The 13102-nt window shown below is 40.3% G+C and overlaps 1 protein-coding gene across 1 annotated transcript in view; it reads left to right on the top strand.

The window, feature by feature from the left end:
• The window catches only part of LOC306699603 (CUB and sushi domain-containing protein 3-like), a gene marked incomplete at both ends in the record, with an annotated part of 199653 nt that overhangs the window by 101841 nt on the left and 84710 nt on the right, over nt 1–13102 (top strand). The window contains 3 exons of the mRNA XM_079164257.1: nt 11576–11689; nt 12283–12378; nt 12723–12926. Of these exons, the coding sequence (XP_079020383.1) occupies nt 11576–11689; nt 12283–12378; nt 12723–12926 (414 nt within the window). The remainder of the gene's footprint in view (nt 1–11575; nt 11690–12282; nt 12379–12722; nt 12927–13102) is intronic.

Genomic DNA, 13102 nt, shown 5'->3' with positions numbered 1-13102 from the left:
GGATGATTCGATTTCATAGACACAACATTCCGTCACCTCTGTTTATGTGCCGGAAGCTTTTTATAGCTCCAGTGTATTTGTCCATATAATACTAACAACAACATATGCATATTGGTTGCCACAGAATATGTCAGGAGGCGAGACAGGAGCACTGACAGATTGCAGTAATAAATCTGAGCTGTAACAAGATGGACAGAGAGAGAGAGAAGAGAGAGACTGTGGAGACTGCAAGAGGTAAAGGGAGTAACTACGAGAAAGAGGCACATAGATCTTGGGTGAATGTGAAAAGGCTCAGACAGAACAAGTTAGATGTAGAGTGATAATGAGCGAGAGAGATATAATGAGCGACACGGGGAACGAGAAGAGAGGGAGAGAGAAAAGGAGGGCTGCCGAGAGCCAACGTAAAAAAAAAACGTTGACCCTGGGGGCTGATTGTTTACTCATCAGTGATGTTCACTGGAGAGTAAGATTAGGCCTGGGGCCACCCTGGTACATGATTTGCTACATTCCACATCAAAACCTTTACCTTGTCTGTCTGTATCAGCGTACAGGAAATCTCCTCGGACAAAGGTCCGGAACATGACAATAATATCTAACTTGCGCTATTTAGTGCCATATATATATATATATATGTATATATGTATATGTATATATGTATTTTTTTTTCAAGAAGCCTAGTAGTAGTGACAACGTCTCTGTGTCGTCAAAAACTGTCAAATCAAATTATTATTCTCAGTTTTCACATTTAACTGGATGGATTATAAATAATACATAGAAATACATAAATAAATGTTCTTCTCATTTCAAGTAAAATAAGGGCTGCATTAAAAAATAACTGACATAACAGAAAGCTTTTGAAAAATGTGCTTCTTAATTAAAATAAAGTACTTCACTTTAGAAAAATGTATTTCACTGATTTGTCCTGCAGCTTTAAATTCAGTTCATTCCGGTGTGAAGTGATGTCAATTAAAAAAAAGCCACGATACTATATTTTTCTCATCGTCTAACAAGATAAATTAGTCTGTGGTTATTAAACCACTTGTTTCAGCACTATTCTCTCCGTTAACATCATTGTTGTGAAGTGAATTAATGTGTGAGCATTCTGATCATATTGAAGCTCTTAGGTTTATTTTCTGTGACTTCATTTCAGATGTGAGTGGGTACGTTTGCTCAAAAGAGTTGTTCTTTGTCTCGTAGTCGACGCTTCACATTACCGCTTTTAATAATCACTAGGGTCTCTGAACATATGAGACACACTGGTTTTAAACTGTCCGTGGGAAGAATTAACCTATAAGAGTCCATTCTTAGTTAAAGACTCTGGTCTCTCTGGTCTCGCTGACCACTTTTCTCTGTTTGGAGAACGTCATGTGAAAATAACTTCTCCGACTCACGTAATTATTCTCCATACTCTTCATTCTCTTTCCACATCTCTCCCCGTGTGTGGAAATCTCACTGGAGTTAGGAAACTTGTCAGAATACCCATATTTGATTGGCTGAGCTGCATCACGTGATGTGATTTACGACACATTGGTCGGTGTGTTTCCTGCATCGTTGAACAAGTGCCGTAAATGCTGAAAAAGCTGCGCCGGTTAAAATAGAAGCACTCTGTCAAAATAAAATCTGTCTTAGGTCCTGGATCCGGATACAAAGGCGTCCGGATCCGGACCGCGGTCCGCCTATTAGTGACCCCTGGCGTACAGTATTTACACTAGCCTCAGTGTGATTAACCTAAGATGGTCTGTGAACTCTGCTCCAGCCCCACCTTGATTTACAAAGTTGTTTCTGCTAATGGGCTTCACAGGTACATATGTCTGTGGATGTGTGCCTCTGTCAAATGTCAGTGTCCTGAAGGGGTCATCAATATGTTCCTTTGTTCTTGATTCAAACGAACATTGTAATAGATTGGCAAGGTCTGTCTTTGCAGTTCGAATTGCAAACGAATGAAGGGACATGGAAGTTTCAAATGTAATTTGAATGGTAAAACATTGTTCAGCCATTGTGGATATATCAATGTATAAATAAATAAAAAAAACTATCTTGTCCACAAATTGGAGGGTGTTGGTTTAGACTACAAGCTGTTGGTGGTTGATTTCAACATTTGACCTAGAGAAACCTACATCAGTGCGAACATAAAACCCTTCGAAAAGTCTTGTAATGTGTGATTTTGAAGAGGATCTTAAATTCTGGAACACAGGACCCTGAGAATATGAATACACTCCCGTCGAGCACTTACTTGAATGACTGTATTGACTGAATTTGACAACCTGTGGTTTTAAAGCTGATGAGATTCTGTGTACCCATTGTGCGAGTGCAATGGTTTGTGCTAGTTGTCAGATCCGCCCCTGAAGGGAACTTTAAGCTGTTTCAAAAGTCAGGCTACTTACAGCTTTCAATCCGCAGAGGGAAGTCTCTCCTTTTTTTTTTTTTTTACCAGAGATAGAAGCCTAATGGACTGGATGCAGCTTGTGCCAAGGTGCAGCCACATACTGCCTGCCAAAAGGGTTGATGCAATTTCACTGTGATAATGGGTCATTAAAAATATATGTGTCTGTGCTGTCATACAATCCCTCTGGTTTCTGTAAATGAGGCTTGTGTATTCTGTCACAGCCCAGAATCTCAGGAGGCCTGTCCCGCCACCAAGCAAAGACGACAGGTAGCTCCTCCATAATTCATAGCCAGAAGGACTAACATATGCTTCCATTTTCCTTACCTTTCGCCGGTGCTTGTGCTGTGAGTGTCTTTAACACCTTGTGCATATTTTGCCTTTAGGCTCATGTAGCTAATGCAGTGGCTGTGGGCAAATATGGGCTTGCATTACATTCCAGTTACTTTAGTGGTATCCTGAGCAATTGCTTTTTACAGCATGGCCCAATGATAGTTTACCTGAGTGGCTCTGTACAAGTAGGAACTTCGGTTTCCCATCTATTTAATTTACTGCCATCATGGCCACGTAGTTTGACTGACTGAAAAAGGTTTTTTGCTAAATGTATCACTCCAATTGCAAACATATTGTGGTGATAACAGAGGACATTGTTATTAACACATAAGCGGATTACAATAAAAGTAAGCAAATGGAAACCTCGGTTGAAAAATGTCAGCTGTAGTAGACCATCAGGGGTCATTTATCACAGAGACCAAGTTTGAATCCACCCGTTCTCAGTGAATTTTGAGTTTGCGGTTGAAAATCTGAATGGAGAATTTTAAGAAATGCTTTTGTCGTTATGTATCAGGCAGAACACAAACCCCATAGACCCTTTACACAGCTGACATTTTGCTTTGTTGCGGCAGTAAACAGATGTAACTACTAACATGAACAATGGCACTGTTGCATAAAGTGTCCCAGGATGCATTTTCAACATAAAATGATAACAAGAAAAGTAACTTGTCGAGGTAGACGGATGCTTCGAGGAGTCAATGTGGAACAAATGAGCAGGCAGGTAGCTGATCACAAGAGTAATCAGCTGATGGAAAGCAAGTGCCATGAACTGAATACTCTTAAGAGATGTGAATCTACACTGGCCTCACCATTTGATCACGATTCACCTGTCCACGTTTTGAATCCAATGCATGTACGACAATGTATCGCATCCTACATTTGCTATACTACTGCACACATAGCATTTTACAATGCATGAATGCAGGCATCTCCATCCCATCTTGGCTAAGTTGGCAAATTGATAAAGATACACAAAAGTGTTAGATGGGAAGGTTGTTTTTTTTCATTGATAATTGAAATTGGAGAGCCTATTTCTGCTTGACTGTTAGACAAAATCCCTTTTTAAAAACATTTGGACAGAGGCAAGCGCAGAGGGAGAGCGAGGCTTTGCAGAGGCAGTCAAGGTTCACTGATTAACTTCCACATGATACCTGAGAACCAGAGCCTCTTATCTCACTTTTATACTCCATTTTAGATAAATACTCCACCAAACCTGCTCACCACTGAGAGTTAATGTGCTGCCAAGGTTGTGTTGAGTTTTAGCCGTACCTGAATAAAATGGAATGGCCGCTAATGTGTGTAACCACTAACCACCTTGAATATTTAATGGCAGGTTCTGCATTCCAGCAGGACAGTGTGACCTGACATGATCAACTAATACTTTGCTTGAATCTTGTCACATGAAGATGTTTTCAGTTAAACTGTTCTGTGCTTCTATGGGTAATGTTTTCTTAGTTTGCTAGCTTGCTAGCTGTACCAGTGCAGCAGGTTGGTCTGTCTCATTGTAAGTGGAACACGGAAAAATCACGAGGCGAATTGTTCTGGAACGAAATGTGCAGGATGGCTTTATGACGGAGAACCAGAGGAGGGATTCCTAACCCTGTTTATTTGTTGCTTGAGAGTCATATACCGTATTATAAGGAAATGGTCCGCAGCACGAGTCTTTAGTTTCAGATGGATTGCAGTGATGTACATGTGCTGACCATCGGCCATCTTTTTCTAACTTCGTTTAATGTGTTAGTGAGATTAAACTCAAATATTGAAGTCTAATTTCATGTTTGATTGTGGAGAAAAGTGGTTAATTTATACCAGTATCAGTCATGTATAGCAACCTGGCATGGGTGAGTGGTTAGCTAGTTGAGTAGGTAGTTTAAGAATTAATATTTACATCTCCGGCAAATATGCTGTCTGTTAGCAGAATACCCTTTAAAGTCATAGAATGTGGAATAGGGTTTTTCTCTCTACGTAAACTAATTTTACCGCAGTCTGAAGTCCTTCCGAGTTGGTTTGTCGGTTGAGTGAATAAAAAAAACAACAACATATGAATTTGTCTTGTGAGGCCACAGGGATAATCTCTGTGATTTAAAATAATGCTACTGATAAATGTAACCCAAAGGCAATCCAGAAGCAGATTGGTTTGTTCAGATTAAACGGCAACAGAGAAAAAAAAGAAAAAAAAGGATTACTACCTCAGGCATTTTAGACTTGTGCACTTCACAAAGGACCCTAACAATCATACTTGTCTCTCAAAGCATCTGCTGTATGTTGCGGTTTAGAGAAACATAAATTCATATAAACTGAAAAGCATTTCAATGCGATCAACATTCTTTGGAGACAAACCTTCGTGCTCCATAACAAAACTTGATAAAACTTAATAGTGTTGACATTTTGACTTGTCATTGCAGGGTAAATACATGTGTTATTAATTACGGTCCTGTTCCATTAAGGTGGATCAGGGCCCTTGTACTGTGCATGCTGGCTCACTGGAATGGCTGTGACACTCTAAATGGAATGGCACCATAACTCATTTTATCAGTTGCACCTGTGTTTACCCTGCGGTGACATGTCAAAATGGCTGATGTGAAAAAGGCCTATTTCTCTCTTGCTACCAGTGTACGTACAAACAAGATAATACACACAAGAGGATCTTAACCCTGCGTTGTGGAATTCTTTTCCTGGCTGGCATACACAAGTTTTCTGATAATCCATCAACTACACACAACGCGCAAGTGATCTAGTGGGCCATGCGCTTTCATTTTGTGGAGGGAAGATCAAATAGCAGAGGGGGGAGGGCCGGAGACTGAAAGAGCCTTTCTAAGATTATGACATTTCTCTTCCCTGCTGTATTGTAATTATCCTATATCTGCAACACATGCCCTTGTTTTGACAGGCAAAGGACTCCATGCCAAAAGTGGAGACTATAAAGAAGCCAGATGAAAGCAGAAAAGTGCAGCCAAAGTTTATAGCGGCGGGACAGTCGCATTAAGCCAATCAGATATGCAGCCTCTTCTGCTCTTCTTATCTCTTTACAGCGGGGGGGGAGGGGGGCTTACACTTCTGGTTTCTCAGTGATTGCCCAAACCTTAAAGACATGTTAAACTGATGTCAGTTAGATGTTGACAAAAATCTGGCTGCAATATGGAATTTACTGTCAAAGTAATTCATTAACTACATCCCCATTCATTTAAGCAGACATACATATAAGGAAAACTCCTTTCTTCAATGGAAATACGACGTTCAAAAACCAAATTGATTGTGCATTTAACAATATACAGATTCAAAAAGAAGGGATTGTATTTAACAACACTTTTACCCAATGACTATTTATAATATTGCACAGGAAATATGTATGTCATCAAAGGTTTGCATACAGCTTTTCCAGTGATCTTGCTTTGCTGTGAAACTGAGCAATATTCCAGACGTGCTTGTTAAATATCACAAAAGTATTGACGCACAGAGACGTGTAAGCCTTGTCCTTGGTGTGTATTTTGAACATTTATCATGAATAAACATATGTAATGGGTTAATGAATATGTCATGGTAAAACATGTTATTAATACACGATGTCAACCTTTTTTTTTTTTTCTTTCATTTTAATTCAAGGCAAAGAAATTGGACCAAATTCTTTGAAATGTTGGAATCTTGCCAGCTCCACACGGTACAGGTTGTTGTAGTGTAATTGTGTGGACATGTTTTCTTGACATCAATCCCCTTAAAGGGTAACTTCGATATTTTCAACCTGGTCCTTGTTGACAGGCTCAGATTATTATAAGTGCCTGAAAATATTATTGAAAGAACCCAACAGAAAAATAAAAACCTTTTCTTACCTTTCGCTTAAACCGGTCTGTCGGAGAAGTCTCGTTGTGGAATCTGTTGTTGAATCCTCATTGTCAAAATCAGCTGAATATATAAGACCTTGAAAGTCTTTTAGATAACACTAAGCTACACTTTCTATACTCTTAACACCATTGCCTCGTGGCACTCTCCCCTCCAACTTAGTTGCAGTTCCACAGTGTTCTGGCAACAAGTCACTTGACACAATAACAAAGAGAAAGCTATTTCTCTGTAGGATCCTTTCCATAAAAAAAATAACAGCCTGTCAGTGGCAAAAACAAGCACTTTTACTGGGCTTACATTGACGGTGAGGAATTGCCCCGAGCAATTACATTGCAACCCGTTTAGCGGCTGCCATCTGCAGCATTCCCCCCCAGTTGATTAGTCACTTAGACACACAAACATGGGGAAATAGGCTCCAGGTAGAAAAATACCCTCTTTTCAAAAGTTATCCTTTAGTATCATCTGAGAACCATTTAGACACCAGATCATAGACATTGTTACTGACCAGGTGCATCCATTCATTGCCACTGTCTACACTTTTCCAAATAGATACTGGGAACAAGCCTTGTCGCAAAGCACTCATCCCAAATTTGTTCCCCTCACTCTCTCCAGATCTCAGCCGAATAGATCACCTTGGAGATGTGGTGGCAAAGGGATTGTCAGTGTGAATGCACTGGCAAATGTCTGCAGGAACTGTGTGTATTGGGTCAGAATGAACCAGGAATTTGGGAAACACCATTTTGTTGAAAACATGCCTCAAAGAATTTACTCTGTTTTGACGCTGAAGTCTCTTATGCAACTCTTGCTCGGTGTATCTCATAAAGTGAATACTAAAGTGTTAGCTGTATGTGACTGTGTTCTCCTCACAACCCCTTTTGTTTTCGGTACGCTACTCTACTGTAAGATCACTCACACATGATTGCTTTAATCATGATTAATTTAAACAGTCCCCCAAATCCATTAGTATCTGTCAGAACCCACCAAGGGTAGTAGAAACCATCGCAGCCTCTTCTCTTGTCAGATTTTTCAAAATGACTGCTTTCAAAAAGGAGAATTAGATTACCATCACATGGGAGTAAAATCAACTTGTAATTGTACTTTTTTTTCATTATTTAAGCCCAGCGGGCATAGCGGTATTAGGTGTAGGAATGCACTAAAGTCGTGATCTAATACCCAAAGAGGTATCTGATTAAAGCGACTTAACTGCTTTGGGATAATTCAAGGTGAAGATGCAGGCGTGAAAATGTTGTCTATTGTTCAAGTGCATTAAGCTTCACTACCATGACTAGGCCCAGAGGACAAAAAGATTCATCATAGTCCTGCATAAATTAGGTAACAAGTTTACAATGATTTATTGACTTAATATCTGGACGTGATTACAGCAAAGGAGCAGATTGGAGTCATGCATGGCTGGCTGTGGATTAGAGGAAGAAATGAGAGACACTGTACTGTGAGAGTGTGTGTGTGTGTTTGTGTGTGTGTGTGCTCACAAAGCAGGCGGAGAGAGAGAGCACGGTTTTTGGTATGCTAATAGCACAGCAGTGAGCTGTCCCCAAGGGGAAAATCATCTCTTATTCAGGCTGTGGTTCAGCCATGGGCATTCTCTCTGCTCACCAGATAAAGAAACAGGTCCACACTGTGCTGCTCTGTGTGAGTACACCTTTCCCTTTGTGTGTGGCCTATAGAGGTGTGTATATGCATTTTTATTTTATTTGCTTTGTCAGAGGTTTTTGGCTGTCATTTCTCTTTGGCTGTTTTGTGTGTGTTGGATATGTCTCATGTCAAACAGAGTAAGAAGTACCCTCATTATGAGAACGGAGTGCAATTTACACAAACTGCACACTTCTCTCATTTTCTTCCTTGCCGTGTCTGTCTTAGTTATGTGGCAGGTAGAACGGTTTGACAGTGCGGTTCTATGCCGGAGAAGAGACAAACTAGTACAGAGTGAAGATAATAGGAAGCTGCTCCATAATTCATAGCCAGAAGCACAAACATATGCCGCCTTTTTTTTTTTTTTTTTACCTTTAGCAGTTATCTCTGTTACCTGTGTTTTTAGTAAAACAAATGTTTTTTACATCTTTTCAAGTGGGTCTTGTGTCGTAAATATTTAGCCTCGAGGCATGTAGACGTAGCTTACACATAGGCTCAGCTATTACTGACCAAATACGGTCTTGATTTTCAGTAAGCAGTTTCAGCAATTCAAAGTCAGTTCCTCCCAATGTGACCCAATTATAGTTGTGTACCAGTTTCTTTCACTCGTTTAAAACGTACTTTATTGTCATGACACGTCTATTTACAAACTGATAACACAATTATGCTTGATGAAGCTGCGCATTAGACGAGGTTGTGCTAATTAGGACTAGTGTGTTTCACAGATTAAACCCACTTGTCAAAAACAGGATGGTATTTCATACTAATATTCTCTCTGTGCTCGAGCTGTGATGGTGCTAATTAACAACTATTATTCTTTTAAATGAACTATTTTCAAACCATCCCACACACTGGATTATTGAAACTAAGTGAGACAGTTGGGAAATCATTTTCCTGGAAAGGTTCAATATCAGTCATTTTTAATACATTTTCATAACCTGCTCCTCCTCACAAATCAAATTTCATTATGGTTGTGATACCTGGCTCGTAGCTGAACACAAGCGTCTCAGTGCCAGGAGTGTGTGCTGCTTGCACGGAGCCTGGTGCTTTTACATGTTGACAGGAATTGCAGTGTAAGGTGCCGCTTCCCTCGGTTACGTGATGGGGGTTTACCTAAACCGTAGTAAGAGCCTGTCGTGTGCATCGCCTCAATTAACCACCAACACTGTGGCTGTTGTTGCCTGTCTGTTGATGGATATAAGCTGGCGTTTGGGGAAAAACACAGTGAGCATGCTAATGAGCTCAGCCCCATGGTATGCATAGAAAAATAAACTTATTGCGGTAATGGCCCATCTTCATCAGGTTGAAGGTTAGAGAGAGAGAGAGAGAGAGAGAGAGAGAGATGAAAATTAAGTGCGTAAATAGCATGTGTACCAAAGAGGGTGAGAGATTGAGGCTGTAGTTTTACTATTAGTAATGCACACGCACACACTACGTACACTGGCATGCACAACCGCATAGACACAAACACACATGGTATGACAGATGTAATGATCCAGTCGAATACTGTCTGCTCATTTGGTTGGAGAAAGATCTCATCATCTTTCAGAGGCGTGGACACATTGATCAGGAATGCTTAGTTGGAAATATTCATGCAGGACATTATTTAGACAATTCCCTGTTCATTATCAGAAGTTCTCAGTAGTTCCCCTTAGTGCAGTATATATATATATATATATATATATATATATATATTTTTAGCTATATATATATATATATTTTTAGCATAAGATTTAATTATTGTTTTTGTAATAAATAATAATGTTTTGTGACATGTAATTAAGTAAAGGAGTTTAATTAAATTAAAGGTCAGATTTTGCAAAGACCCATATACGTATATATTTGCTCCGTGAGTCCTGTGTTCTCCTTTTGAGAAAATAACACGAACATTACTTTTGATTGATTAGAAAGGGATGATCAAATGGGATTTTAGTTAGACTTTAAGGATCAGCTCTGTATTGTGTTATTCTCCACATGTTTAATGCCATGGCACACCAAAAAGAGATGCAACATTTGAAGGAATACCTTATTATTGGTTCAGTAAATGCCACATAAAGGTTTACAGTAGATGAGCGGACATTACTTTACTTGAGGAAATGGTGACCTTTATGAAGCTAATGTTCAGGAAGCATATTGTACCCAAAATCACAATTTTATTTACAACTGTTGCTTAACCAAACATTTGTATTGTTTCTTAACATTAGAGTGAAGTTTATTGGGATTTCAAAGACTCCCCATTTAAGTGCATGTGTGTGCATTAGCGATGCCATTGTGAGGAAATGTACCTGTGTGGGTTTAAATCAGAAATATTGCCAAATAGGCTCATTTGTTCTTTGCTCTGACAACAGATCCCCGGCCAACGTCTTGTTGGTCAACTCTCCTTAGGCTTAGTCTGCTGCTGCCATTTTAGTTAAATGCATTTTTTTTTTTTTGGATGAATGTTTTCCTGCGTCTTCTCAAACATTTGTAGAATTGTTCTAATGTTTCATTATTTCCAAAACGCAAGGCACATTGACATCAACTGCCATTACTGACGTATTGGTGGACAACAACACTCGAAAAATACATGAAGCTGCCCTTATCCTCACTATCTCTGTATCCGAGATTCTCTGACTGACTCACACAAACAACAAAGTCACAACAGCACATGAAAGTCATATTACATGGCTGATCTTCTGATTTGTTGTTTGGGGTTCATCGCCTTATGAAATTCGTATTTTGTCTAGATGACAAGCATTGGGGCGACTGTGGTTCAGGGGGTGGAGCGGGACGTCCTTTAATCTCAAGGTTGGTGGTTCTATCCCCGGCTCCTACTGTCAACATGTCTAAGTGTCCTTGAGCGAGACACTGAAGCTCAAGTTGCTCTCCAGGCGCTCTGTACAGCAGCCTAATGCTTAGGATGGATTAGATGCAGAGGTCGAATTTCATGTATGCATGTATGTGACGATAAAGATAGTTTTTATCTGTCATGCTTCTGGCAAATGTGCCTCAAAAACTTTAAAACTACTGCACTGTGATACTGTAAAAGGTGCCACATGTCATTTGTAGCAAAATGATCTCAAATAGATATCAGTAGATTGTCCATAAATTCTGCCAATCGTATTTTATTTAAAGTTTAAGTGTTTTGACTATCCTCTTGGGAGAGACACATGCAAATTAGACTGGATACACGACGCCCCTGGGAGTATTCCAGTCAAAACAACATTCAATCTGTGTTTATGGTTCAAGGTGTCTGCAGCAGCCCGATTCAAAAGAGAATTATTTCTAATCTCACCAGTTTACCTGATTATTTCCTTCCAGGGACCACGAAAGCCCCAGTGAATGGGCTGAATGTTGACGTATCATTTGTCTCCTCACTCTCCGTTCTTGCAGTGCTGTTTGGCCAGTTTGTGGTGTTCCAGACTTTGACCAGTGATGTGGTCGATATCTATGACGGATCCTCCCCAGATTCAGCTCTTCTCTCCTCCATATATGGATCTCACTCAGGTAAAAAACACAACACTGGAACCGTATTGTTTTTATATTTATGCTTCCAGCTCATAGGTATGAGTAGTTCTTTCAAGTCAAACACATCGCAAGAAAATCCATCTCTCAGTTCAACTCAAATAAAAAACTATTTTTCCCAGAAAAATTACAAATCTAAAATCCTAGCAGCTTAATTCTGCCATGGATAAATATTCCTTCCCCCTTCATTTGTGTTATGATATAATGAAACATAATCATGATACATAATACCTTATGATTACAATTGCATAAACCAACCAAACCAAATTAAAATAACAAAAGCAAACCAGCTGTTGTACATTGTCAGACAAATTAATCAGATCTGCCGTTTCCAGCAATACCACTGAAGATTTATTGAACTGTAGATCAGATTAGACAGTACATCTAAATCACATTGACATGTTACACAGAACTGAGTCAACATTCTTCCTTTTTTTACGCAGTCATAAGGCTATGCAGGGCTTATATTCATAGTTTGTAATTATTTGTCACTTTGTGTATACATTATCTGTGGACATGTGTAAACGGCATCCTCCAAACGGACTAATAATGTCTCCTTTGATTTCGTAATTTAGGCGAGACACTCCCTTTGAGTTCAGGAAACAAGATAACCCTCAAGTTTACCACAAATGGAACAGAAACTGCGAAAGGATTTCACTTTGTTTACCAAGGTAAGGCTGCTTGTTCTGAGGCATTTCCAGAATTTTCATGTGGAAACTCATTTAGTGCATTGAGTGTGTTTGCCTGCTTTAAAAAAAAAAAAAAAAAGGCTGTTCAGCAGAGTGCCATTGGCTGCGGACGGGCATGGCTGAGCAGATCAGGATGATGTGGAGTCAAACAGCCTATCCTGGCACAGTAGACGAGAGTGACTAATGACGTGCGCGGAGATTCACAAGGGCTTCACCGTTCCTATCTGCCTCCTTTTTCTTGTCATCTCTCCGGCTCCCTGTCGTCGTTCTCTCTACTCTTTGTCTTTCTTCCTCTCATGCCTCGCTTCCTTCCCTCTCGTCCCTAGCTGTCCCCCGGACAAGCGCCTCTCAGTGCAGCTCGGTCCCTGAGCCCCGGTTTGGGAAGCGGATAGGGAACGACTTTGGCATCGGCATGGTGGTGCTGTTTGAATGCAATCCAGGCTACACGCTGCACGGCTCCAACGCCATCAGGTGTGAGGCCGTGCCCAGTGCCCTGGCCCAGTGGAACGGCACTGTGCCCACATGTGTCGGTAAGCGCCCTCATCTTCCAACCGTCGCCTCACCACCTGCATGCATGCACACACGCACACACCAAAAAGATGGAGCAGGTGCACGAAAAAAATGTTTGGTGTCTTTTTTTGTCCTCGTCATGCCTTATCTTAATGTCTGTCACCCATTGCAAAGCATCCACCTGCCTCTGGTCTTG

Source organism: Pholis gunnellus (genome assembly GCF_910591455.1).
Source record: "Pholis gunnellus genome assembly, chromosome: 8".
Taxonomy (NCBI): Eukaryota; Metazoa; Chordata; class Actinopteri; order Perciformes; family Pholidae; genus Pholis; species Pholis gunnellus.
Note: the sequence above shows the minus strand (reverse complement) of the source record. Positions and strands in the feature narration are given on the sequence as shown.